General features: G+C 41.8%; 1 protein-coding gene across 1 annotated transcript; it reads left to right on the top strand.

Moving 5' to 3' along the window:
* The first annotated feature begins 12690 nt into the window (after positions 1–12690).
* Rpl10l (ribosomal protein L10 like) lies at positions 12691–14464 on the top strand. Its single transcript, XM_028859303.2, has one exon. It carries the CDS (start codon positions 12785–12787, stop codon positions 13427–13429), a length of 645 nt encoding a protein of 214 aa, XP_028715136.1. The 5' UTR covers positions 12691–12784; the 3' UTR covers positions 13430–14464.
* Positions 14465–25419: the final 10955 nt, after the last annotated feature.

The following is a 25419-nucleotide window of genomic DNA, read 5'->3' as shown; positions in this document are numbered from 1 at the left end:
TTGGTAGTAATTGGCATCCGTACGCCCTCAGCTGTGCCAGCCTAAAGAGATGGCAGCAGGACTTGTTCGCTGTCAACACTCCTTTACCGAAGAGGAGTCGAAGAGGTCGCCCCAGCCATCTCTATGCAGACAGAAGGCTACAAACGAGAGGGACCCATCTAAACAATACGTTTTCCTCATACTGAGTATTTTTCAGTGTGACCGCTTCAGAGTCGCCCCCACTCCCAACAGTGGCCCCTTATTAATTATCTGTAAATTAGTCCCACGAATTCATTGGTTCCCCAGGATGAACTTTGACTTGTCATTAGGACTAATGAAGAGAGAGGAGAGACATTACTTAGTAATCCTCTCTGTAACAACTTGGTGCCTGGGAGGCCCTTGGGTGATGGAAAGATGCCAGATGCAGATGCAGCGGAGGGCTGTGGCCTGCGGATAGTCACTCACACCCCAGGCATTGCATCCACGTGGAAATGAGTTTATTTTGATAGAAAGAGAGAGAAGGTGGGGGGGAAGAGAGGGATCGAGGATGCACACCTCATGGCAGAGAAGGGAGGAAGGGTGGAAGAGAAGAAGAGAGGGAGGGATTTTCTTCTTAAAGGGAACATAGGATGGCATCAGGGAGATGCAGGGTGGGTCCCCAAGGGGCTGGTCAGACTACTAACACTCTCCCCAAGGAAAAAATTCTCATAACAGATAATTATTTGTTAATGTTATTATGTCTCACAATATTAAAAAATAAAAAACGTTATAAGCATTTATATAAAAAAGATAAAAAGTATTTCAGTAAAATTTTATATATAGAAATTAAAATGGGACTTCCTGAGACTTAGAAACCGGCCCCCAGCTCCCAGCCTGCCCCCAACTTCCCTTCTGGACCAGAGTTGAGTACCCGGGTCCAACCCGGACCCCATCCCTGGGCACCAGCCACTCCGGGAAGACCTGCCCAACTTGGCACCAGGTTCTGGCCACCGGGCAGCTCCCCTTCTAGCCCCACCAGGAGGGATCCCCTTTTCCAACCCCCCCGGGAGCCCCTGCAATCTCCGCGCCCTGCCCCCACGCCCATCTGCCTGAGACCACAGCCACTTCCTGAGACTTAGAGACCAGCCCCCAGCTCCCAGCCTGTCCCCGACTGCCATTCTGGACCAGAGCCTGCCCCGGACTTCCCTTCTGGACCAGAGAGTTGGACAAGAGAACTCCCTTTTGGACAAGAGAGAGAGTCTTCCTGAATCTGTCAGCTCTTTGTGAAACAAGTACACTGATAAGACCAAGAAGGAACCACAAGGAGATGGGCAGACGTCAAGGCAGAAGTACATACAACAAAATGAAGAGCAATACAGCATCACGAGAACCTAGCCCGCCTCCAACATCTAGACCTGAACACCAAAAATTGGAAGAAGCAGAAGAAAGTAGCCTTATGAGTAACTTCATGAAGAAAGTAGAGGCTTGTGTAGAGGAAAAGACAAGAAAATTGAAAGAACGCTGTAAACAACTAGAGGAAAGGGCAAACAAATTAGAAGAAAACAATAAAGCCCTCCAAGAAAACAATAAAGCCCTCCAAGAAAACAATAAATTCCTGGAAGAAAACAATCAAGTCCTGCAAGAAAACAATAAAGCACTGAAAGAAAATCATGAAAAAGTAATGAAACAAACAAAGGAAACAGTCCAAGAACTGAAAAGGGAAATTGAAAAAATAAAGAAGACACAAACTGCTGGAAATAGAAAACCTGAGTAAAAGATCGGGAACTTCAGATGCAAGTATAACCAACAGAATGCAAGAGATGGAAGAGAGGATCTCTGGCATTGAAGATACAGTAGAAGAAATAGTTTCATCAGTCGAAGGAAACACTAAAGCCAACAAAGTCATGAACCAAAATGTCCAAGAAATTTGGGACACCATGAAAAGACCAAACCTACGAATTATAGGGATAGAAGAAGGTGAAGAATACCAACTCAAAGGCACAGAAAATATATTCAACAAAATTATAGAAGAAAACTTTCCCAACTTAAAGAAGGAAATGCCTATGAAGATACAAGAAGCCTATAGAACACCAAACAGACTAGACCCCCAAAAAAAGTCCCCTCGACACATAATAATTAAACAACTAAATGTACAGAATAAAGAAAGAATATTAAGAGCAGCCAAGGAAAAAGGCCAAGTGACCTATAAAGGTAAACCCATCAGAATAACACCCGACTTCTCAATGGAGACTTTGAAAGCCAGAAGGACCTGGACAGATGTAATGCAGACACTAAGAGACCATGGATGTCAGCCCAGACTAATATACCCAGCAAAACTTTCAATCATCATAGACGGAAGGAAAAAGACATTCGAAGACAAAGCCAGATTTAAACAATACCTATCCACAAACCCAGCCCTACAGAAAGCACTAGAAGGAAAATTCCAACCGAGGGAAGTCAGATACACACTTGAAAACACAGGCAATAGATAAAGCCACAACAGTAAACCCCAAAGAAGAGAAGTACACACACACTACCACCAAAAATAACAGGGATGAAGAATCACTGGTCATTAATATCCCTTAATATCAACGGACTTAATTCACCTATAAAAAGACATAGACTTACAGAATGGATACGAAAGCAGGACCCATCTTTCTGCTGCATACAAGAAACACATCTCAAATTCAAAGACAGACACTACCTAAGAATAAAAGGCTGGGAAAAGACTTTTCAATCAAATGGTCTTAAGAAACAAGCAGGGGTAGCCATCCTGATATCCAAAAAAATAGACTTCAAACTAAAATCAATCAAAAGAGATCAAGAAGGACATTACATCCTCGTCACAGGAAAGATCGACCAAGATGAAGTTTCAATTCTGAACATATATGCCCCAAACACAAGGGCACCCACATATGTAAAAGAAACATTACTAAAGCTTAAACCACATAGAAAACCCCACACATTAATAGTGAGAGATCTCAACACCCCACTTTCACCACTGGACAGATCTCCCAAATCGAAACTTAACAGAGAAATAAAGGACTTAACTGATGTCATGACCCAATTGGACCTAATAGATATCTACAGAACATTCCATCCTAACAAGAAAGAATATACTTTCTTCTCAGCACCCCATGGAACTTTCTCTAAAATCGACCACATACTTGGCCACAAAGCAAATCTCAACAGATACAAAACAATCAGAATAACCTCCTGTGTTCGATCAGACCACCATGGTTTAAAGCTAGATTTCAACAACAACAAAAACTACAGAAAACCTACAATCTCATGGAAACTGAATAATGCTCAACTGAATCATCAATGGGTTAAGGAAGAAATAAAGAAAGAAATTAAAGACTTCCTAGAGATCAATGAAAATGAACACCACATACCCAAACTTATGGGACACTATGAAAGCAGTGTTAAGAGGGAAATTCATAACACTAAATGCCCACATAAAGAAGTTGGAGAAATCCCACACTAGTGAATTAACAGCACATCTGAAAGCTCTAGAACAAGAAGAAGCAAGTCTCCCAGGAAGAATAGACGCCAGGACATTATCAAAGTGAGAGGTGAAATTAATAAATTAGAAACTAAGAGAATAATACAAAAAATTAATGAAACAAAGAGTTGGTTCTTTGAGAAAATCAACAAGATAGACAAGCCCTTATCCAAACTAACCAAAAGACAGAGAGAGAGAATCCAAATCAACAAAATCAGAAATGAAAAGGGGGACATAACAACAGACATTGAGGAAATCCAGAGAATTATAAGGTCATATTTCAAAAACCTCTACTCCACAAAACTGGAAAACCTAAAAGAAATGGACATTTTTCTGGATAGATACCACATACCTAAGTTAAATCAAGACCAGATAAACTATTTAAATAGTCCAATAACCCCTAAGGAAATAGAAACAGTCATTAAAGGTCTCCCAACCAAAAAAAGCCCAGGACCAGATGGTTTCAGCGAAGAGTTCTACCAGATCTTCAAAGAAGAGTTAATACCAATACTCTCTAAATTGTTCCACATAATAGAAACAGAAGGAACATTACCAAACTCCTTCTATGAGGCTACAATTACCCTGATTCCTAAACCAAACAAGGATGCAACAAAGAAAGAGAACTACAGACCGATCTCCCTCATGAACATTGATGCAAAAATACTCAATAAAATACTGGCAAACAGACTCCAAGAACACATCAGAACAATTATCCACCATGATCAAGTAGGCTTCATCCCAGGGATGCAAGGGTGGTTCAACATACGAAAGTCCATCAATGTAATACACCATATAAACAAACTGAAAGAAAAAAACCACATGATCATCTCACTAGATGCAGAAAAGGCATTTGACAAAATCCAACACCCCTTCATGATAAAAGTCTTGGAGCGATCAGGAATACAGGGAACATACCTAAACATAATAAAGGCAATATATAGCAAACCAACAGCCAACATCAAATTAAATGGAGAGAAACTCAAAGCAATTCCACTAAAATCAGGAACGAGACAAGGCTGTCCACTCTCCCCATACTTATTCAATATAGTACTTGAAGTTCTAGCCAGAGCAATAAGACAATATAAAGAGATTAAAGGGATTCAAATTGGAAAGAAAGAAGTCAAGCTTTCCCTATTTGCAGACGACATGATAGTATACTTGAGTGACCCCAAAGATTCCACCCAGGAATTGATAAAGCTTATAAACACCTTCAGCAACATAGCAGGATACAAGATCAACTCAAAAAAATCAGTAGCCCTCCTATATACAATGGACAAAGAAGCTGAGAAGGCAATTAGAGATACATCACCCTTTACAATAGCCAAAAATGACATAAAATACCTTGGGGTAACACTAACCAAGCAAGTGAAGGACCTATATGACAAGAACTTTAAGTCTCTGAAAAAAGAAATTGAAGAAGATGTCAGAAAATGGAAAGATCTCCCATGCTCATGGATAGGCAGGGTTAACATAGTAAAAATGGCAATCTTACCAAAAGCAATTTACAGATTCAATGCAATCCCCATCAAAATACCAACACAATTCTTCACAGACCTGGAAAGAACAATACTCAACTTCATATGGAAAAACAAAAAACCCAGGATAGCTAAAAGAAACCTGTACAATAAAACAACTTCTGGAGGCATCACAATCCCTGACTTCAAGCTCTACTATAGAGCTACAGTAATAAAAACAGCCTGGTATTGGCATAAAAACCGACATGTGGACCAATGGAATCGAATTGAAGACCCTGATATTAACCCACACACCTATGGACATATAATTTTTGACAAAGAATCCAAAAGTGTACAATGGAAAAAAGAAAGCATCTTCAACAAATGGTGCTGGCATAACTGGATATCAGCATGTAGAAGGCTGCAAATAGATCCATATCTGTCACCGTGCACAAAACTTAAGTCCAAGTGGATCAAAGACCTCAACATAAATCTAGCTACTCTGAACCTGCTAGAAGAGAAAGTAGGAAATAGTCTTGAACGCCTTGGCATAGGAGATCACTTCCTAAATATAACACCAGTAGCACAGACACTGAGACAAACAATCAATCAATGGGACCTCTTGAAACTGAGAAGCTTTTGTAGAGCAAAGGATATGGTCAACAAGGCAAAGCGACAGCCTACAGAATGGGAAAAGATCTTCACCAACCCCACATCTGACAGAGGACTGATATCCAGAATATATAAGGAACTCAAGAAATTAGACATCAAAAGGACCAACAGTCCAGTTGAGAAATGGGCTTTAGAACTAAACAGAGAATTCTCAACAGAGGAATCCCAAATGGCTGAAAGACATTTAAGGAATTGCTCAACTTCCCTAATCATCAGGGAAATGCAAATCAAGACAACTCTGAGATACCACCTTATGCCTGTCAGAGTGGCTAAGATCAAAAACACTGAAGACACTTTATGCTGGAGAGGATGTGGAACTAGGGGAACTCTCCTCTACTGCTGGTGGGAATGCAAGCTTGTACAACCACTTTGGAAATCAATATGGCGCTTTCTTAGAAAATTGGGAATCAATCTCCCCCAAGATCCAGCTATACCACTCCTGGGCATATACCCAAGAAATGCTCAATCATACCACAAGAGCACTTGCTCAGCTATGTTCATATCAGCATTGTTTGTAATAGCCAAAACCTGGAAACAACCTAGATGCCCTTCAACTGAAGAATGGATAAATAAATTGTGGCACATATACACAATGGAATACTTCTCAGCAGAGAAAAACAATGACATCATACGGTTTGCAGGCAAATGGATGGATCTAGAAAAAACCATCCTGAGTGAGGTAACCCAGACTCAGAAAGACAAATATGGTATGTACTCACTCATAGGAAGATGCTAGATGTGGAACAAGGATGACTGGACTGCTACTCACATCACCAGTGAGGCTACCTGGAAAACGGGACCCCAAAAAAAGACACGGAGAAATGGACGAGATCTACATGAACAGCCTGGCCATGAGTGGGAACAATGAAGGGCGCAGTCGAGGGAAACAGAGTGGGAGATCCTAGCTGGATCAAGAAAAGAGAGGGAGAACAAGGAATAGGAGACCATGGTAAATGAAGACCACATGAGAAGGTGAGAAGGGGAGGAAGCAGAGAGCTAGGGAGGCCCACGGAGATCCACAAAGATACCCCCGCAAAAGACTGCTGGCAATGGTCGCAAGACGGCAGGAACTGACCTACTCTGGTGATGGGATGGCCAGACACCCAGATAGTGGTGCCATAAACCCCATCCAAGGACTGAGGAATCTGAATGCAGACATCCACGGCTGGGCCCCTGGTGGAGCACTGGGAGTCTAATTAGTGAGAAAGAAGAGGGTTTATATGATCGAGAATTGTTGAAGCCAAGGTTGGATAAAGCACCGGGACAAATAACCAAATGAATGGAAGCACAGGATCTATGAACCAAAGGCTGAGGGGCCCCCAACTGGATCAGGCCCCCTGAATGGGTGAGACAGTCATTTGGCTTGATCTGTTTGGGAGGCAGCTGTGCATTGGTGCCAGGTCCTGGGCTCGTTGCATGAGTTGGCTGTTTGAATCCTGGGACTTATGCAGGGACACTTGGCTCGGTCTGGGAGGGGGGAATGGACCTGCCTAGACTGAGTCTACCAGGTCAACCCCGGTCCTCGGGGGAGACCTTGATCTGGAGGAGGTGGGAATGGGGGGGTGGGCTGGGGGGAGGGGTGGGCGAGAGCGGGAGAACAGGGGAATCTGTGGCTATTATGTTGAACTGAATGGTGTTGTAAAATAATAATAATAAAAAAAATCAAAAAAAAAAGAAATTAAAATGGTTACTTAATAAACAAAAACCTAAAAAAAATTAGGAGTTATAAAGGTCCAAATAAGTTATCTAAAATATAAAATACATAAAGGATGAGATTTAAATATAATATACATGATATAAAAATCTTTAAGGTCCAAAAACCAACAATTACAAAAAAAATGCTAAAATGTATGCCAAAATAAGATTTAAAAAAATGTACTAAAGTGTTACATAATAGTTCAACACAACTGAATGGTGTAACTGAAAACAGTTTTATAAAACATTCTCTATAAAAAAAAAATAATAATGAGGGGGTAGCTGCTTCCCTTTATCCTCTAACTCCACATATAACCTTCTTTCTTTCTTTTTTTCTTTTCTCTCTCTCTCTCTCTCTCTCTCTCTCTCTCTCTCTCTCTCTCTCTCTCTCTCTTTGTTTTGTTTTGTTTAAGACAGGGTTTCTCTGTGTAGCCTTGGCTGTCCTGGAACTTGCCCTGTAGAATAGGCTGGCTTTGTAATCACAAAGATCCACCTGTCTCTGCCTCCGGCATGCTGGGATTAAAGGCGTGTGCCACCACCACCCAGCTCACATAATCTTAATCATGGTATGTCTTCCCTAAATGTTTTAAAAACAGATCATTTGGAAATAGATACAGACCCACAGCCAAACATTAGGTAGAGCTTGAGGAATCCTATGGAAGAGGGGAAGAAAAGATTGTAGGAGCCAGAGAGGTCTAGGACACCACAAGAACCCCCAGGACTATACAAACCTGGGCTCACAGAGACTGAACCGGCAACCAGGAAGCCTGCATGAAACTGACCCTCTACATATATGTGACAGATGTGTAGCTTGGTCCTCTTGTGGGACTCCTAATAGTGGGAGCAGCTGACTCTTACTGTTTTACTGGCTTTTGGGACCCTATTCCTCATTCTGGGTCACCTTGCTCAGACTGAATTTGAGGGGAGTCTTATGGCAGGCAACTTGATAGGTCATGTTTTGTTGATGTCCATGGGAGACCTGCCCTTTCCGGAACAGAAACAGGAGGAGCAGATTGAGGGCTGGGAGAAGAGGAGGCAGGGGAAACTGCCTCCGGGATGTAAAGTAACAAACAGAACAATCAAGGGTGAACAGCAGGCAAGAGGCTGGGCAGGTACAGAGGGGAAACACTGTGGAGAGACCAGGTCACAGGAAAGTGGCAGGCTCTGGACAGAACACTCACGACTAATAGGGTGGGCAGCTGATGGGTCACGGTGGGTTCCACAGCAAAAAAATGAGGTGCCACTCATCCCAGTTCAGCCTATAGGTGAGGTTGTGCTTGGGAGAGCCTCTGAGAGACCACCAGAGAACACCAGAAAGGCCTGCTGTGAACTTGGAGCCAGATTAAATTGCATACAGTGAGGGAAATCACCATGCTTAAGACAAGTAAAAGCCGGGCGGTGGTGTTGCACGCCTTTAATCCCAGCACTCGGGAGGCAGAGGCAGGCGGGTCTCTGTGAGTTCGAGGCCAGCCTGGTCTACAGAGCGAGATCCAGGAAAGGCAAAGCTACACAGAGAAACCCTGTCTCGAAAAACAAACAAACAAACAAAAAAAGATAAGTAAAAAAGTATACTCCCCTACACCCCTTTTTCTGGTCATCAGCACTATTACTGCCCCAGTGATAAAAGATGGGGAACTGGCATATATTGCTGACCCCCCAATAGCTCATCTGGTAAGATGGAAGGATCTATCTATCCATCTGGATATTTAGTAAGAATTCAATATTTTTTTTTTGGCAACTCATACCTCTCATGAGGCCTCTCACATGGCTTGATATAATTGTTTTTCTTTCTTTTACATTTCTGGTCCTCCCCCGTGGGACCCTGTCCAGAATCCCGATCAAGCTGGGCTGGGCCAGTGCAGCAAGCACTTTGCCCACAGAACTATCTCCTTAGTCCATTTTTATTTCCATGGCACTAATGTCTTTGTTTCTTAATCTTTTTCTGCATTTATTAAATTAAGAACTTTGCCAGGCAGTGGTGGTACATGGCTTTAATCTCAGCACTTGGGAGGCAGAGGCAGGGGGATCTCTGAGTTTGAGGCCAGCCTGGGTTACAGAGCGAGTTCCAGGACAGGCTCCAAAGTTACACAGAGAAACCCTGTCTTGAACTGCCCCACTTAAAAAAAAAAAAAAATCAAATAAGAAGCCTCAAATTTCTCCTGTGTAGCCCATAATTGCTTCAATCTACTTCAAGAAAGGCACGTTTATGTTTTTCTTTGTGTGTGTGTGTGTGTGTGTGTGTGTGTGTGTGTGTGTGTGTGAGTGTATGTGTGTGTTTTGGTTATTTTGGTTTTTGGCTTAACATAATACACACTGTGGACAACAGTACTATGGTGTCAGGGTAGGTAACACCCTGAAATTCTAGAATTGAGAGAATTCCTTGGTTTATAAATTTCTCATGGGCTCTCCTCTACTATTTCTAAGGCTAAGCAAAAGAGTATACAGGAAGGATGTCAGCCTGGCCCCCACTTTGCCTCCCCACCTTCTGACTCCATCTTGTAGCTATGAAGAGGCTCCGTGCATGAGTACGGTAAAGAAAAGAAGCATTCCTGGTGTTTTGCAGGACCTAACACTTCAAATGCTAGAACCAGTACAAGCCAAATACCCCAGGGTTGGTGACTTTTGGAATTTTGAAGAAGTTTACTAGGTAGGCCTGATGGTGACACCACATTCTGTTAAGAACATTCTATAATTTTGGAAACACAGGCAAGGTGAGGACAGGTAGAAGTACCTAATATCACATGGACTCTGATCAGTCATTTTACTTTTACCTCAGAAATGTATAAACCAAGTAATTCCTCTCTCCCCTGAGTTTATGATAGATACTGGGTACACCGTACACATTCATAAGGTAAAACGTACTAAATCATGCTCCAGTTATCATCTGTTTTTTTTTCTCCCAGCATTATAAAGTATATCCTTCTTATATCCTTCCATACATTTTTGATCGGCCAGGTCTATTCATCATACTCTAGTCAATGAGAACACTGTGTAAAGCTCTTCAATAGCCTCATGCTAACCAGGCCCCCTAACATGTAAAATGGTTGAGTTGTGATATGTGAAGCTCCTTAGAATTACAGCAGCCTTAGTTTAGTTTAAAGAGTTCCTGTTCCTAGTACTCAGGGCCTTCCCATATATAGGGTCCGATTTACTGTTACTATATAGAATGTATGATTAGTCTTCTCTGACAATTCCTCTGTCTAGATCAGGACTCGACACAGCATCTTAGGGGTCATTTTCTTTTCCTCCTTTGCACATTTATCTAAAATGAGACACTGAGTACCATTTAACTCCTCTCATTCTGTAAGCCCAGGGTGGAGACAGCACACCGTTTTATCACCCAAGAACATAGTAAAGAGTCCTGGACCACCTGACTGAAAGAGGAAACAAAGTGTAAGTCCGGAGTCACTCAGAGATTCACCATGACCATAAATAAATTTTAGTAAGAGGCTTTTTATTTAGGTATTGGCATCCAATGTGGGGCCAGGACTACTCCCGAAAGTGCTCCCAAGATACAGCCCCTAGCCATATCAAGCCAGGGCTTATAAAGGCAAAACCCACAAGATTATATACATGTACTCTGTCTATATGTAGGTAGGGTCTAATTTTAATGCATATATAATTAGTCATCTTTATGAGCAGAGTAAGCAAATTTGATTACAAAAGCAGAAATAGCAGTTAGTTTTATGACCTGCTATCTTGTGTTCTAGCAAATTTTACAAGCTCAGTCAATTTAAGAACAGTCTTTACCATTTAGGAAAAAAAGGAAGTGGGCTGCTATGATACAACCTGTACAAGTTAGGGGCTTAGACCGAGGCATTTTTTTGCTCTTTGGTCTCTCAAGTCTAAACACCAAAAGTAATGTTAATCATCATAAAAGAAAGAATTTCAGGGCTGGAGAGATGGCTCAGAGGTTAAGAGCACTGACTGCTCTTCCAGAGGTCCTAAGTTCAATTCCCAGCGCCCACATGGTGGCTCACAACCATCTGTAATGAGATCTGACACCCTCTTCTGTATACATAATAAATAAATAATCTTTAAAAAAAAAGAAAGAATTTCAAACTTCTGTGGGAAAATTCTGTATACTCCAAGTTTTAATTGAATCCTAACGGGTATTCTCCAAATCTTTACATGACAAGAGTTACTATATAGAGTATTTGTTCTTCTCTATTTAAGAAAAAAAAAGGACTATCAGGATAAAGTCATACTTGAAGTGTTTTGTTCCAGAAGATAATGGGATTGTGAAATAACGTAAAGGATAAATAATAAATAAAAATAATTTTAAAAAAACCTGAAAAAAGTGCACTTTGTTTACAAATTGTGACTTCTCTTTCCATGTCCATGTCTCAATAATCTTACAAAAACCAAACATCGGGATCAAAAAATTAAACTTATTATTAGTTAAATGAAAAAATTGTTTAGAACATATTGTTTACAGCTTGTAGTCATTTTAACATTAGAAAACACCAATAACCTTAAGTTAAAACATTCAGTAGGCATTTCAGTCAACTTTGTAGACACCATTTTGAGGGAAAAAAATCATTTCCTTAGGCCAAGTAAATTTCCTATTTTAAAGCAACTACCATATGATCCGTAAAAAACGAAATCTTCATCACCTTCCCACTGCTCTCACTTCTGGGCCTTATCAGAGCATTCATGCCAAGCCATACATGCAGATGAAGCAGGAAAACTGCTGCTCTACTTAAAAAAAAAACAAAAAAAACCCCAAAAAACCCTGAAGAAAAAAAACAGGCGGTGGCGCACGCCTTTAATCCCAGCACTCGGGAGGCAGAGCCAGGCGGATCTCTGTGATTTCGACGCCAGTCTGGTCTACAGAGTGAGTTCCAGGGCAGGCACCAAAACTACACAGAGAAACCCTGTCTCAAAAAACCAAAAACCAGTCTGGTGGCAGTGGCGCACGCCTTTAATCTCAGCACTTGGGAGGCAGAGGCAGGCAGATCTATGTGAGATCGAGGCCAGCCTGGGCTACCAAGTGAGTCCCAGGAAAGGCACCAAAACTATAGAGAAACCCTGTCTCGAAAAAAACACAACAAAAAAAGAATTGACCTACAAAACTCAGGGATATACAAACTCTGGAAAGCCGATTATTATTTAGCCAAACTGCAAACCAACCGGACATGTCAAGTAACCGGAGGCAGGTTTTTAAGTGTAGGAGAGTTTTTCTTTAACCTACTGCGAAGTCAAACTTGCAAATGCAAGGAGATCAACACGGACAGAAGCAGACACCCTGCTGCTCTGAGGTTCGCCCCTTGCTTTCATTGACCTGAAAGAAGCCCTTGAGCCCTCCACCCAAACCACGCCCACTGAGGCCCGCGCAGGCTCAGAGTGACCGGGAGGCGGGGCGGGAACGGTCTAGCTTCAAGTCCTCCTCGGCACTCTATGGTTCTCGCAAGGCTCCCTGGGTCCCAGCGGGCGAGCGAGCCGGCCTCCATTTTGCTGCCGGCGGTGGAGGCGCGCGGCCGGGGCTCCCGCCGTCGCCATGGGCCGCCGCCCCGCTCGCTGCTACCGGTACTGTAAGAACAAGCCGTATCCCAAGTCCCGCTTCTGCCGGGGGGTGCCCGACGCCAAGATCCGCATCTTCGACCTGGGTCGGAAGAAGGCGAAGGTGGACGAGTTCCCGCTCTGTGGCCACATGGTGTCGGACGAGTACGAGCAGCTGTCGTCGGAAGCCCTGGAGGCCGCGCGCATCTGCGCCAACAAGTACATGGTCAAGAGCTGTGGCAAGGACGGCTTCCACATCCGCGTGCGGCTGCACCCCTTCCACGTCATCCGCATCAACAAGATGCTGTCCTGCGCCGGCGCCGACAGGCTCCAGACCGGCATGCGAGGCGCCTTCGGGAAGCCGCAGGGCACCGTGGCCCGGGTCCACATCGGCCAGGTCATCATGTCCATCCGCACCAAGCTGCAGAACAAGGAGCACGTGATCGAGGCCCTGCGCAGGGCCAAGTTCAAGTTCCCGGGCCGCCAGAAAATTCACATCTCCAAGAAGTGGGGCTTCACCAAGTTCAACGCCGATGAGTTTGAAGACAAGGTGGCGGCGAAGCGCCTCATCCCCGATGGCTGCGGAGTCAAGTACATCCCCGAACGGGGTCCCCTGGACAAGTGGCGGGCCCTGCATTCCTGAGGACCTTGCCGCCAGAAAAGAAGAAACCAAGGACGGTTATAGTTTGGAAAAAACGTTCATTCCGTTTATAGCGCCTGGAAGGTTAGTTTGCATCTTACGGAACATTACGGTGGAAAATACCTGTCTTGTTTGAGGAATCAGAAAACTGCAGTTTTGAGAACACATTTGCTACTTTAAAATTTTTTGGAGTATACTGCAGTATGGCAAACATTTTGGTTACTGAGGGCATAAAGGATAACTATTATTATCTTTGATTAGGAGTGCTAGAGGAGTTGGAAGATGTGTGTGAAAAATGGTTTCTAGAAAGCTAAACATGAAAATTATATTTCTAAACATGAAAATTGTATTTCAAGTGTATCCTCTTTAAAACTAGCCTATTTCTAAATTTGATTGTTTTGCTATAAATTTGTCAATATTATTTTTAGAATTACCTGTAGCCCGAGGTTATCAATCTTAGAACAGTTGGGTATACTGAAAAAAAGATTTTCTAGACAAGCCTTACATTGTCCTGCACTCAGGAGACAACGATCCAATCTTTTCTTCATCACAGAAAGGTTATAGGTGACAACAGAGTTCATACTGCTTGTATTTGGGTCCCGGTAGAATCAACAAAGAAGAGAAAATGACACTAAATCAGCCATCTGCTCTGAGGGGGCCTGGGAGAGCGTTTGTAATCTGTTGCTGTTTGCCCTGTATTAGAGTTACATTGATCGCACGGGTAGTTTCTATTTTATTTTAGAAACGATATAACTTAAAATTACCAGGTTTATACTGTTTAGTTTGTTGTTGCTGTACCTGTTCTCTGATTGAGATTTCTGAATCTTGATCCTGGAAATAAGGCCTTCGGTTTTCCTCTACTAATGTTAAACAATGACAATATTCATGTTATAGATAGTTCTCAACAAATTACATGTTCATTAAAAAGGCTCTCCAACATAAGTATTTACCTGATGTTTCACTTAATGCTCTGAGAACTCTTGAAACTGTCTAGGAAATTACATCATATTCAGTTAATAAAGGTAAACTTTAACCGGATACTTTTACTCTTGTGCAGTCCTTTTTAAATTTTGACAATCTTAAAAACCAAAATTGCCTTAAAAATACAAAATGATACAAGCTATCAAGCCCTTGCTTAGCTATAATATTTTTTGGGTTTTTGCTGTTCAGCCTTCTTTTTAGTTTCAAAACTCTCAAACATGTTAAAAAGAATCTTGAGACTTGGAGCTCTCCCTTCAATACATGTATAAGTAGAGAGTTATGGATAAGTTTTTTTTTGTTTGGTTTTGTCTGTTCTCAAGATTAGTAGTAATGTTATGCATATAGACTTGTGGAAATAGGACAAGGAGTGTAGGTCAGTGATAGTACAGAAATATGCAAGGCTTTGGATTTGTTCCCCAGCACAAAAGAAATCTAAAATACCCCGGGGGGGGGGGGCAAGCCTTTAATCCCAGCACTCGGGAGGCAGAGGCAGGCGGATCTCTGTGAGTTCGAGGCCAGCCTGGGCTACCAAGTGAGTTCTAGGAAAGGTGCAAAACTACACAGAGAAACCCTGTCTCGAAAAAACAAAAAAAAAAAACAAAAAAAAAATCTAAAATACTAGTAGATATGAAAACAAAAGATTTGACATCGTGTTAAAAACTGTTGGGTAGGTGTCAGAGATTTAGGGAGAGGACTTTGTGCACATGTGGGTATGTGCCTGTATGTTTACCACATGTATATGCACATATTTAAGTGAGAAGCCTGCCTTGGGTATTCCACCTTAATTTTTTTGTTTGTTTTTTGAGACAGGTTTTCTCTGAGTAGTTTTGCTGCCTGTCCTGGATCTCTGTAGACCAGGCTGGCCTTGAACTCAGAGATCCGCCTGGCTCTGCTTCCCGAGTGCTGGGATTAAAGGCGAGCGCCACCACTGAGCACCACCACCGCCCGGCTCCACCTTAATTTTGATGTTTTGTGTTGTAAATAGAGCTCACCAATTTTTTTCAGTCTAGCTTGCCCCGGAGGTCCCCTATCATTTCCTCTCGAATACTGGAGTTACAAGTGGTTACCATACCTGCTAGTTTTTTACATGAATTCTGAGGATCAAGTCTAAGTCCTTGTGTTTGTTCAACAAGGCCTTTTTGAACACTGACCCATCTTCAAAGATCTTACTTTTTTTTTTTAAATCATATGATTTTTGGATTTGAGGGTGTTAAATTCTTATTTGAAAAATTTGATGAGGACAGTTGGACTGCAGAAAAATTTTATTAAGGCTCTATTTTAAAATTTTTATTCAAAGTGGGAAATTTAGAACCTATATTCATATATTTGTATTTTTTCAGAAGTGCAAAAAACAGTTATTTACTATTTGGGTCTGGTCCTACCACAGCCAAGGGACTATACAGATGTCTGTGGCCCATGTTGCCACCAAAGGCCACGTAGATAACTGGGGTCTGGGCCGAAACCTGTGGCTTGAGGGCATCTGAAGGCCAGGGTGCCACCAGGGACATCCTGATCTGAGTGGCTTGTGCTGTCACCCGGGGCAATGGTGTCATCCAGGATGGGACTGCTACAGATAGCCAGGACTAGGTCAATGATTCTACAGCAACAGGGCTCCTGTTGTCATGGAGGGCCGAGCAGATGACCGGCCACCCCAGACCTCGTTGGTGTTCAAGGACCATGTCCTACCCTGGGCCATGCTGATTTGGGTGGCCTGTTCTGCTGCCTCTCAGGTCATGATGGTGTCTGGGTTCAAGCTGCTGCCAAGGGCCATGTCTGGGTCTGTGGTCCCGCTGCACCTGGGGTCTGTGGAGAGGTCCATGGTTCGCTCGCGCAGCCATTGGAACCATGCTGTGCTGAGCCAGCCCCACCCTTCACTGGCCCTGGGATAGCTCTAGTGTGCTTCCTAGATGAGGTACACACCTATGGTGAGGGGTGGGGCCATATTTCCCAGGTGCATCGTGAACATTCCTGAGGGGTAAGGCCCACTGCTGTGAGGCCCCCCCCCCCCCCCCCCCCCGACATTGCCTGGGAAAAACAGATCTGGCCCTGGCGGTATGAGTGAGGGGCCCCGGATCTGAGGGCCCAAGAGCAGGAGAACTGGTGGCGCTCCTTGTTGTAGGCTGCATTGGGTTAGCTAGCCAAGGCAGAGCTGGAGCGCTTGCCTGGTAGTGAGGATGAGCGAAAGCAGCTATGGAGCTGACCAATCCAGCTACACCTAGGCCCAAAACCAGGGCAGTGAGATGGCCCACCCCAACATCCACTTCATCTATAAACTGTTGGAGCATGTGAAGGGAATGAACCTACAGATCCAAAACAGCAGGATCTCTAAGACACAGGACAACAACGGGATATCCAAGAGGAACTCTAGTTAGAACCTGTTGTCTATGGTGTAGTGGAAGCCAGAGGCCTCGAACCAGGCCAATGACTCATGGCAATGAACACTTGCAAGTGAAAATGAAAGGGTAAACTGTGACTCAAGGGACCACACCACAGCCTCCACGACAAGATTCTTCTGGTTTTTTTTTTTGGGGGGGGGTGGTTTTTCGAGACAGGGTTTCTCTGTGTAGCTTTGCGCCTTTCCTGGAACTCACTTGGTAGCTCAGGCTGGCCTTGAACTCACAGAGATCCGCCTGCCTCTGCCTCCTGAGTACTGGGATTAAAGGCGTGCGCCACCACCGCCCGGCTAAGGGCTTTCTGATTCTTAGAATGCCATTAATGAGCTAAGGATTGAGCGTAAAGACATTATTTAGTACCAATCATGCCTGCCTTAAACATTATAACTTGTTTGTGTATCTAATCACTTAATTTACACTTAAAATACTCGAGGTGGGGACTATCTTAGTGTTTCTGTTGCTGTGAAGAGACCATGACTCTGGCAACTCTTATAAAGAAAAGCATTTACTTGGGTGACTTAAAGTTTCACAAGTTTAGTCCATTATCATCGTGGCGGGACATGGTGGTGTGCTGGCAGACATGGTGCTGGAGAAGGAGCTGAGAGTTCTACATCTTAATCCACAGCCAGCAGAAGGAGACTGTGTGCCACACTGGGCATAGCTGGAGACCTCAAAGCCCTCTCCCGCAGTGACACACTTCCTCCGACAAGGCCACACCGCCGAATGGTGCCACTCCCTGTGGGCCAAGCATTCAAACACCTGAGTCTGTGGGTGCCATTCTTATTCAAACCACCACAGGGACTGAAGAGATCGTTCAGTGGTTAAGAGCTGTTCCTCATTTTACAGAGGACTGATGTGCAGTTCCTAGTACCCACATCTGGCAGCTCCCAACCACAATAATTCCAGTTCAGATCCTGACTGGCTTTTATGTCTTTTGTGGGCACCTGCTCTCACCTCATATAATCTACACACATTCACATAACTGAAAGAACAAATATATAAATCTAATAGTACAGAAAATAGTGAGTGTGGTCAAAAGTTAAACTGTTAATTATAAATTTGAAAAAATGTCTCATTTAATAGTAGATAGAAGCACTCGGGAGGCAGAGGCAGGCGGATCTCTGTGAGTTCGAGGCCAGCCTGGGCTACCAAGTGAGATCCAGGAAAGGCGCAAAGCTACACAGAGAAACACTGTCTTGGAAAACCAAAAAAAAAAAAAAAAAATTAAAAAGAAGATGAAGTTGGAGGGGGAAGTTGAGGGGAAGGAGTGATCTGCAAGGAGTTAAGGGGAGGGCTGAAGACGAAGATGATCAAAATACTTTTGTACGCATATGAAGAAACTTAAAAATTAGTAAAAAATGCATTAAAGGAGAAATTTTTTACCACAATAAACAAAATGCCAATATTTTTATAGCTAAGTTGTAAACCACAGGGAAGATAGCTAGATGATTGTATCATTCATAAAGAATACTAACGGTGGGATGGAGTCTAAGGTATGTGTTCACAAAATCATGGAGTGAAGACGAATTTTGGAATTTGTTTAAAGCAGATGTGTTATATAACTGAACACATCGGAAGCTGGTTAAAAACGAAAGTAATCACATGGTAAGGACATAAAATGGCTGCCAATCTTTAACAATTGACACTGGTATTAAGTATATATCTGTTCCTGTCACAATGCTACTCAGCTTCCAGATGTTTAAAAATGATTCTGTGACTTTACTATTCTGTATTTCAGTATACCCTCTTTTCTCTTTTACTTCTTTATTTTTTTTTTCTTTTTGAGATACAGTTTCTCTGTGTAGCCCTGGCTATCCTGGAGCTCACTCTGTAGACCAGGCTGGCCTCAAACTCAGAGAGACCCATTTGCTTCTGTCTCCCCAGTGCTGGGATTAAAGGAGTGCACCATCACCGGCCAGCCAATGTTGTAATATTCATGTCTCTTTAATTTTGTTTTGTCATCTCCATTGTGAGTTCTTTTTGAGGAAAATTAGTCTCTATTTTTATTAAATATTGTATACATGACTCATTATGAGGAATTGCCTTATGCTGCCCAGATGTGAACTCTCATATACTATTTTTTTTGTTTGTTTATCATTTTATTTACAAAAGTATGATTAGCTAACTAAAACATTGTTTTCAGGCTTCTTATAGCCTGTTTTTTACAGACCTGTTCCATCTGAAAGGTTGAGAATGAGTCTAGTTACTCTTTCAGGGGGTTTTTGTCATTTTTCATTTAGTCTTCTCTCTGAGGGCTAGAGTTCAAGGACTGACTAATGCACTCCATCTATTTTACAATATCCTGGGAATGAAAGAATGGCTGAGGGACACAGTCTGATGGATGCCAGGTCTTGACTCCTTAATATGTCGTTGGATAGCCTATACTCGTACCCAGCCAGCTCAGCTGTGTAGTCCACCCTCCTGATGCGGTGTATTTCTTATACTTGGTTGTGAGTTACACAGCAGCTTTTACACAGAGGTTTGGTTCTAACAGGAGCGATTCCCCTTTCTGTCTCTGGTGGGATAGACAGGACACAGACTGCCAGAAAGTTTTATTTTAGCTGGAAGTTTGAATCACTGAAGTGAAGCCAAAACAAATGAAATCAACAAACAGGACTTGATGGCTGGTGGAGGTCAGAAAAGATGGCAGAATTGAGAGTTGGTTAGTCAGCAGTTTTTTTTCTTCATTTCCCCCCCTATGGAATGATAGTAAAATAAAATATAATAAGACAGAACAAAAACATACAGTTTGGAATATGATAAAACAACCAAACCAAAAAAAAAAAAAGTGCCAAAGACATGCATGAAGACATAGAGACACATTTGCATACACAAGAATTCCATAACAATTTCAAACTGGAAACCATAATAAATATGCAAAGTACTTGTAAAGTAGGGGAAAAACCAAAAATGGCCCGACTTAACATTAGGAGACAGAAAACCTCCAGAGGTACCATAATTTGTTTTGTGTTGGCCATGTACTGCTGGGTATGCCTACCCTTAAAAGTGGTTTGTTTCCCCATTGAGACTTCCTTGGAGAACACTAATTTTTCACATACAAGTTGGAGATAGTGTCTCAGTTAGGGATGGATGTAGGCATGTGTCCACTTCTCCTTTCAGCTCTAGGACCCAATCTTCTGCAGACTGGTGAAGGTCCTGTGCGTTCTGCCTCAGTCTCTGTGAGTTCCTGTGTTCATCTATCCTGTTGATTTAGAAGGCCTTGTTTTCTTAGTGTTTTCCATCTGGCTCATAAAATTTTTCTGCCTCCTCTTTCAAAGGGCACCTGGAGCTCTAAAGGGAGGGATTTGGTGGAGGCATCCCATTTAGGGCTGATTGTTCCAACCATCTCTCTCTGCATATTGTCTGCCTGTGTAGGTCTCTGCATTTGTTCCCATTTGCTGCAGAAGCTAGCTTCTCTGATTTTTGGCTGAGCAAGGCACTGATCTATAGTAGAACATCATTAGGAGAAATTTTATGGCAGTATTCTTTTAGTAGAGCAGTAGTATTTGGTTTACCCTAGGTCCTTGGATGAGTATCAGGTTCTTGGTCACTCCAGCAGCCTTGGGTATGGCTTCCATCTTGTGAAGTGAGCCTTAAATCAGACACTGGTTGGTAACTCCCACAAGCTTGTGCAATTCCATCCACATATCTTACATGCAGGTTATTCTTTTATATCAAAAGGTTTGTAGCTGGGTTAGTGTTTGCCTTTCTTCTTTGGTAACATGTAGAGAACCTTCCAGTACCATGAATACTAGTCTAGGAATGAAGATTCTAGGAAGGTACCAGTTAGATTTCTCTATGTTAAGTGAGTTTGTGTAGGTGTTATCTCCAATAATAGGGTTTACCGTCAGTTTGTGGAGAGCTACCAATAGCCTTGGCAATTGCCTGAGTTGTTTGAGGGTTTGCATAAGACCCTGGATTAGGTATGACCCATTCCTGGTACTAGAAACCTCACTTGGTGACAAGAGATGGCTAATTAGGGTTATATCTCCCCATTTTTTTGCAATGTCATTTATATAATATTTACATACTTATATATTATAGGAAGTTTTTTCTGAATGAGGTTTCCATATGACCTCTCAAAGTGCCTTAGTTTTATCTGTCTCTACGTATCCTCACCCTCACCTTGGTCTTCCCTTTCCTTCCCCGTGTGGTCCTCCCATTTCAGCTCACCCCCTCCACTCCTAACTATCTATTCTCTATCCACTTCACATGGAGTTCCTCCCCACCACCACCCAAGTCTCTCACTCTCTACCTAACCCCTGGTTATATGGATTATAGTTTGCTTATGTATGACTTAACAGCTAGTATCCACATATAAGCAAACATATACCATATTTGTCTTTCTGGGTCTGAGTTACCTCTCTCAGGGTGATTGTTTTTTTTTTTTTTTGTTCTATCCATTTACCTGAAAATTTCATGATTTCAATTTTTTTAAAAGATATATTAATTTATTATGTATACAGTGTTCTGCCTGCATGTGTGTCTGTAGGCCAGAAGAGGGCGCCAGATCTCATTACAGATGGTTGGAGCCACCTTGTGGTTGCTGGGAATTGAACTCAGGACCTCTGGAAGAACAGCCAGTGCTCCTGACCTCTGAGCCATCTCTCCAGCGCCCCCCCCCCTTTTTTTGAGACAGGGTTTCTCTGTGTAGCTTTGCGCCTTTCCTGGAACTCACTTTGGAGACCTCATTTTGGCTGGCCTCGAACTCACAGAGAACTGCCTGCCTTTGCCTCCCTAGTGTTGGGATTAAAGGCGGCCGCCGCCGCCACCCGGCCCAATTTTTTAATATCTGAGTAACATTCCATTGTACAAATATTCCACATTTTCTTTATCCACACATCCACTGATGGACATCTAGGTTGTTTCCACTTTCTGGCTACTATAAATAGAGCAATAGTGAACACGGTTGAACAAGTGTTGTTGTAGTTAGAAGTATCCTTTGTTTATATGCCCAAGAGTGGTATAGCAGGATCTTGAGGTAGATAGAGTCCCATCTTCCCAAGGAACCACTACACTGATTTTCATAGTGGCTGTACGAGTTTGCAGTCCTGCTAACAATGGATGGGTGTTCCTCTTACTCCACATCCTTCCCAACTTGACCTATCATTTGTTTTATTGATCTTGGCCATTCTGATTGGTGTAAGAGAAATCTCAAAGTAATTTTGATTTGCATTTTGCTGATGACTATGGATATTGAATATTTCTTCAAGTGTTTCTCAGCCATTTAATTTTCCTTTTTTTGAGAATTCTCTGTTTAAATCTTTACTCCACTTTTCAATTGGGTTAATTGTTGTCTTGATGCCCCCCCCCTTTTGAGTTTTTTATATAGCCATCTATCAGATGTGTAATTGGTAAAAATCTCTTCCGATTCTGTAGCCTGCTGCTTTGCATGGATGATGGAGTCCTTTGCCATGCAGAAGCTACTCAGTTTCAAGAGGTCTATTTATTAATTGTTGTTCTTAGTGTCAGTGCTATGAATATTCTTTTCAAAAAGTCTTTTCCTGGATCAATGAGTTCAAGACTATTCCCTACATTCACTTCTGACGGGTTCAGTGTATCTGGACTCATGTTGATGTCTTTGATCCTTTTGGAGTTGAGTTTTGTGCAGGTTGATACATATAAACTATTTGTATCCTACATGTAAATAGTCAGTTTGATCAGTACCATTTGTTGAAGATGCTGTCTGTTTTTCCAGTGTGTATTTCTGGTTTCTTTATGAAAAATAGTTGTTCTTAGGTGTGTGGACTTACTTTGGGATTTTCAGTTCTATTCCATTGATTCCCACACTGTGCTGTTTTTATTACCATCTCCAGTAGTTCTTTTATCATACTGGAGTGTTTTAGCTATCCTGTGTGGTGGGTTTTTTTTTTTTTTTTTTTTGTGTGTGTGTGTGTGTGTGTGTGTGTGTGTGTTGTGTGTTTCCATATGAAGCTGAAAATTGTCTTTCTGGGTAGGGTGTCCATTTTACTAGAGTAACCCTAACAATCCATGAGCATGGGAGATCTTTCCCTCTTCTGATACCTTCATCAGTTGTTTTCTTCAATATCTTAAAGTTGTTCTTTGTTTTTGAACGTTTATTCTTCTCTCATACATTACATCTTGAGTGCAGTTTCCCCAGACTATTTTGAAAGATATTGTTTCCCTGATTTCTTTCCCAGCCCATTTGTCATTTGTATATAGGAGGGCTACTGATTTTTGTGTTAATTTTGTGTCCAGCTGCATTGCTGAAACTTTTATGAACTGTCGATTTTTTCTGGTGGAATTTTTATGATCATTTATGTATACTACTATATCATCTGCAAATTAAGATACTTTGACTTCTTTCTTTCCAGATGTCCATCGGTTGTCCTATTGCCCTAGCAAAGACTTCAAGTACTATATTGAATATATATGGAGAGAGCAGACAACCTTCCCTTTTTCCTGATTGTAGTTTTGGATTTGGGTTTATCTTCATTTAATTTGATTTTGGCTATAGGCTTGCTGCAAACTGCCTTTATTATATTGAGGTATGTCTCTTGTACACCCAATCTCTCCAGGACTTTTATCATAAAGGGATGTTGGATTTTGTTAAAGGTTTTTCTGCATCTAATAGGATGGCCATTTGTATTTTTGGTTTTCCGGTCTATGTATATGGTAGATTACATTGACGGATTTTCATATGTTGAACCATCCCTGCATCTCTTGGATGAAGCCTACTTGTTCACAGTGGATGAAGTTTTTCATGTGTTCTTGGATTCAGTTTGCAAGTATTTTATTAAGAACTTTTGCATCTACATTTATAGTGGAAATTGGTCTATAATTCTCTGTTTTTTTCTTGGATCTTTATCTAGTATCAGAGTTATCTGTGAGCTGGGTGGTAGTGGCACACGCCTTTAATCCCAGCACTCGGAGGCAGAGGCAGGTAGATCTCTGTGAGTTCAAGGCCAGTCTAGTCTACGGAGTGAGATCCACGACAGGCACCAAAACTACATAGAGAAACCCTGTCTCGAAAAACAAAACAAAACAAAAACAACCAGAGTTATCTGTGGCCTTGTAAAAAGAGGTGGGCAATATGCCTTTTGTTTATATTTTGTGGAATTATTTGCGGAGTATTGGGGTTAATTCTTGAAAGTCTGGTAGAATTCTGTGATAAAACCATCTGGCTCTGGAGATTTTTGTTTGTTCATTTGTTTGTTATTTTTTTACCTGGGTTTTTTTTTTTGGAAGAGATTTTACTATTGCTCCTATTTCACTAAAGGTTAAATATCTTTTTTTTTTTTTTTTTTTTTTTTTTTTTTTTGGTTTTTCGAGACAGGGTTTCTCTGTGTAGCTTTGCACCTTTCCTGGAACTCACTTGGTAGCCCAGGCTGGCCTTGAACTCACAGAGATCCACCTGCCTCTGCCTCCCGAGTGCTGGGATTAAAGGCGTGCGCCACCACCGCCCAGCCTAAATATCATTTTAAATTGCTTATCTGATCTTGATTCTATTTTTGATAGGTAGTATAACTTGAGAAAATTATCTATTTCTTTTAGATTTTTCTAACTTGGTGGAATACAGGTTTTTAAACACCGTTACTTTTTCTGTATTTACTTGTCTGCCTTTTTATCTCTAATTTTGTTAATTTGGAAATTTCCTCTCCTCCTTTGAGTGATTTGGCTAAGGGTTTGTCCATCTTAGTGATTTTCTCCAGGACTCAGATCTTTGTTTCATGGATTCTTTGCATTGTTCTTCTTTTGTTTGTTTCTGTTTTATTGATTTCAGCCCCGAGTTTGATTATTTCTGGCCATCTACTCATTTGGGTGTCACTTATCTTTTTGTTTTAGAACTTTCAGATGTGTGGTTACCAAGTTATTAATATCACATCTCTCCAGTTTTTTAAAAAATAGAGCACTTAATGCTATGAACTTGTCTCTTAAAACTTCCTTCTTGTGTTCTACAATACGTTGTATGTTCATTTTCATTCAATTCTAAAAAGTTTTTAATTTCTTAATTTGCATTGATTCACTTTTCATTCAGTAGAGAGTTGTTAAGTTTCCATGAATTTATAAGTTTCTGTTGTTTCTTTTGTTTTTTTTATATCCAGCTTTAATCTGTGGTGATCAGATAGGATGGAGGGTGTTATTTCAATTTTCTTCTCTCTGTTGAGATTTGCTTTGTGCCCAAGTATGGGATAAATTTTGGAGAAAGTTCCAGGGGGTGCCAAGAAGAAGGTATATTCTTTTGTGTTGTGGTGAAATGTTCTGTAAATATGTTAGGTTCATCTGGTTTATAACTCAATTATTTCCAACATTTCCCTGTTTAGTTTTTGTCTGAATGACTTTGCTATTTGTGAGAGTCGGGTATCGATGTCACTTCCTATCAACTGTGTGTGGCCTGATATGGGATTTAAGCTCTACTAATGTTTCTTTTATTAACTTGGGTATACTTCTGTTTGGTGCATAGATGTTAAGAATTGCACCATTCTCCATGTATTAAGGTTGGGCAAGGTGAGCCAGTCTGAGGAGTAGGGTCCCCAAAACCAGTAAAAGTGTCAGAGACAGCCCCTGCTCCCACTGGTAGGAATCCCACAAGAGGACCAAGCTACACAACTGTATCATATATGCAGAGTGCCGGTCAGTTCCATGCAGGCTCCCTGG

This window comes from Peromyscus leucopus, chromosome 14, assembly GCF_004664715.2.
Source record: "Peromyscus leucopus breed LL Stock chromosome 14, UCI_PerLeu_2.1, whole genome shotgun sequence".
Taxonomy (NCBI): domain Eukaryota; kingdom Metazoa; phylum Chordata; class Mammalia; order Rodentia; family Cricetidae; genus Peromyscus; species Peromyscus leucopus.
Note: the sequence above shows the minus strand (reverse complement) of the source record. Positions and strands in the feature narration are given on the sequence as shown.

Bases quoted from the DNA above. Each gene is read 5' to 3' on its own strand.
- Rpl10l (XM_028859303.2), top strand. From the start codon at position 12,785: ATGGGCCGCCGCCCCGCTCGCTGCTACCGGTACTGTAAGAACAAGCCG.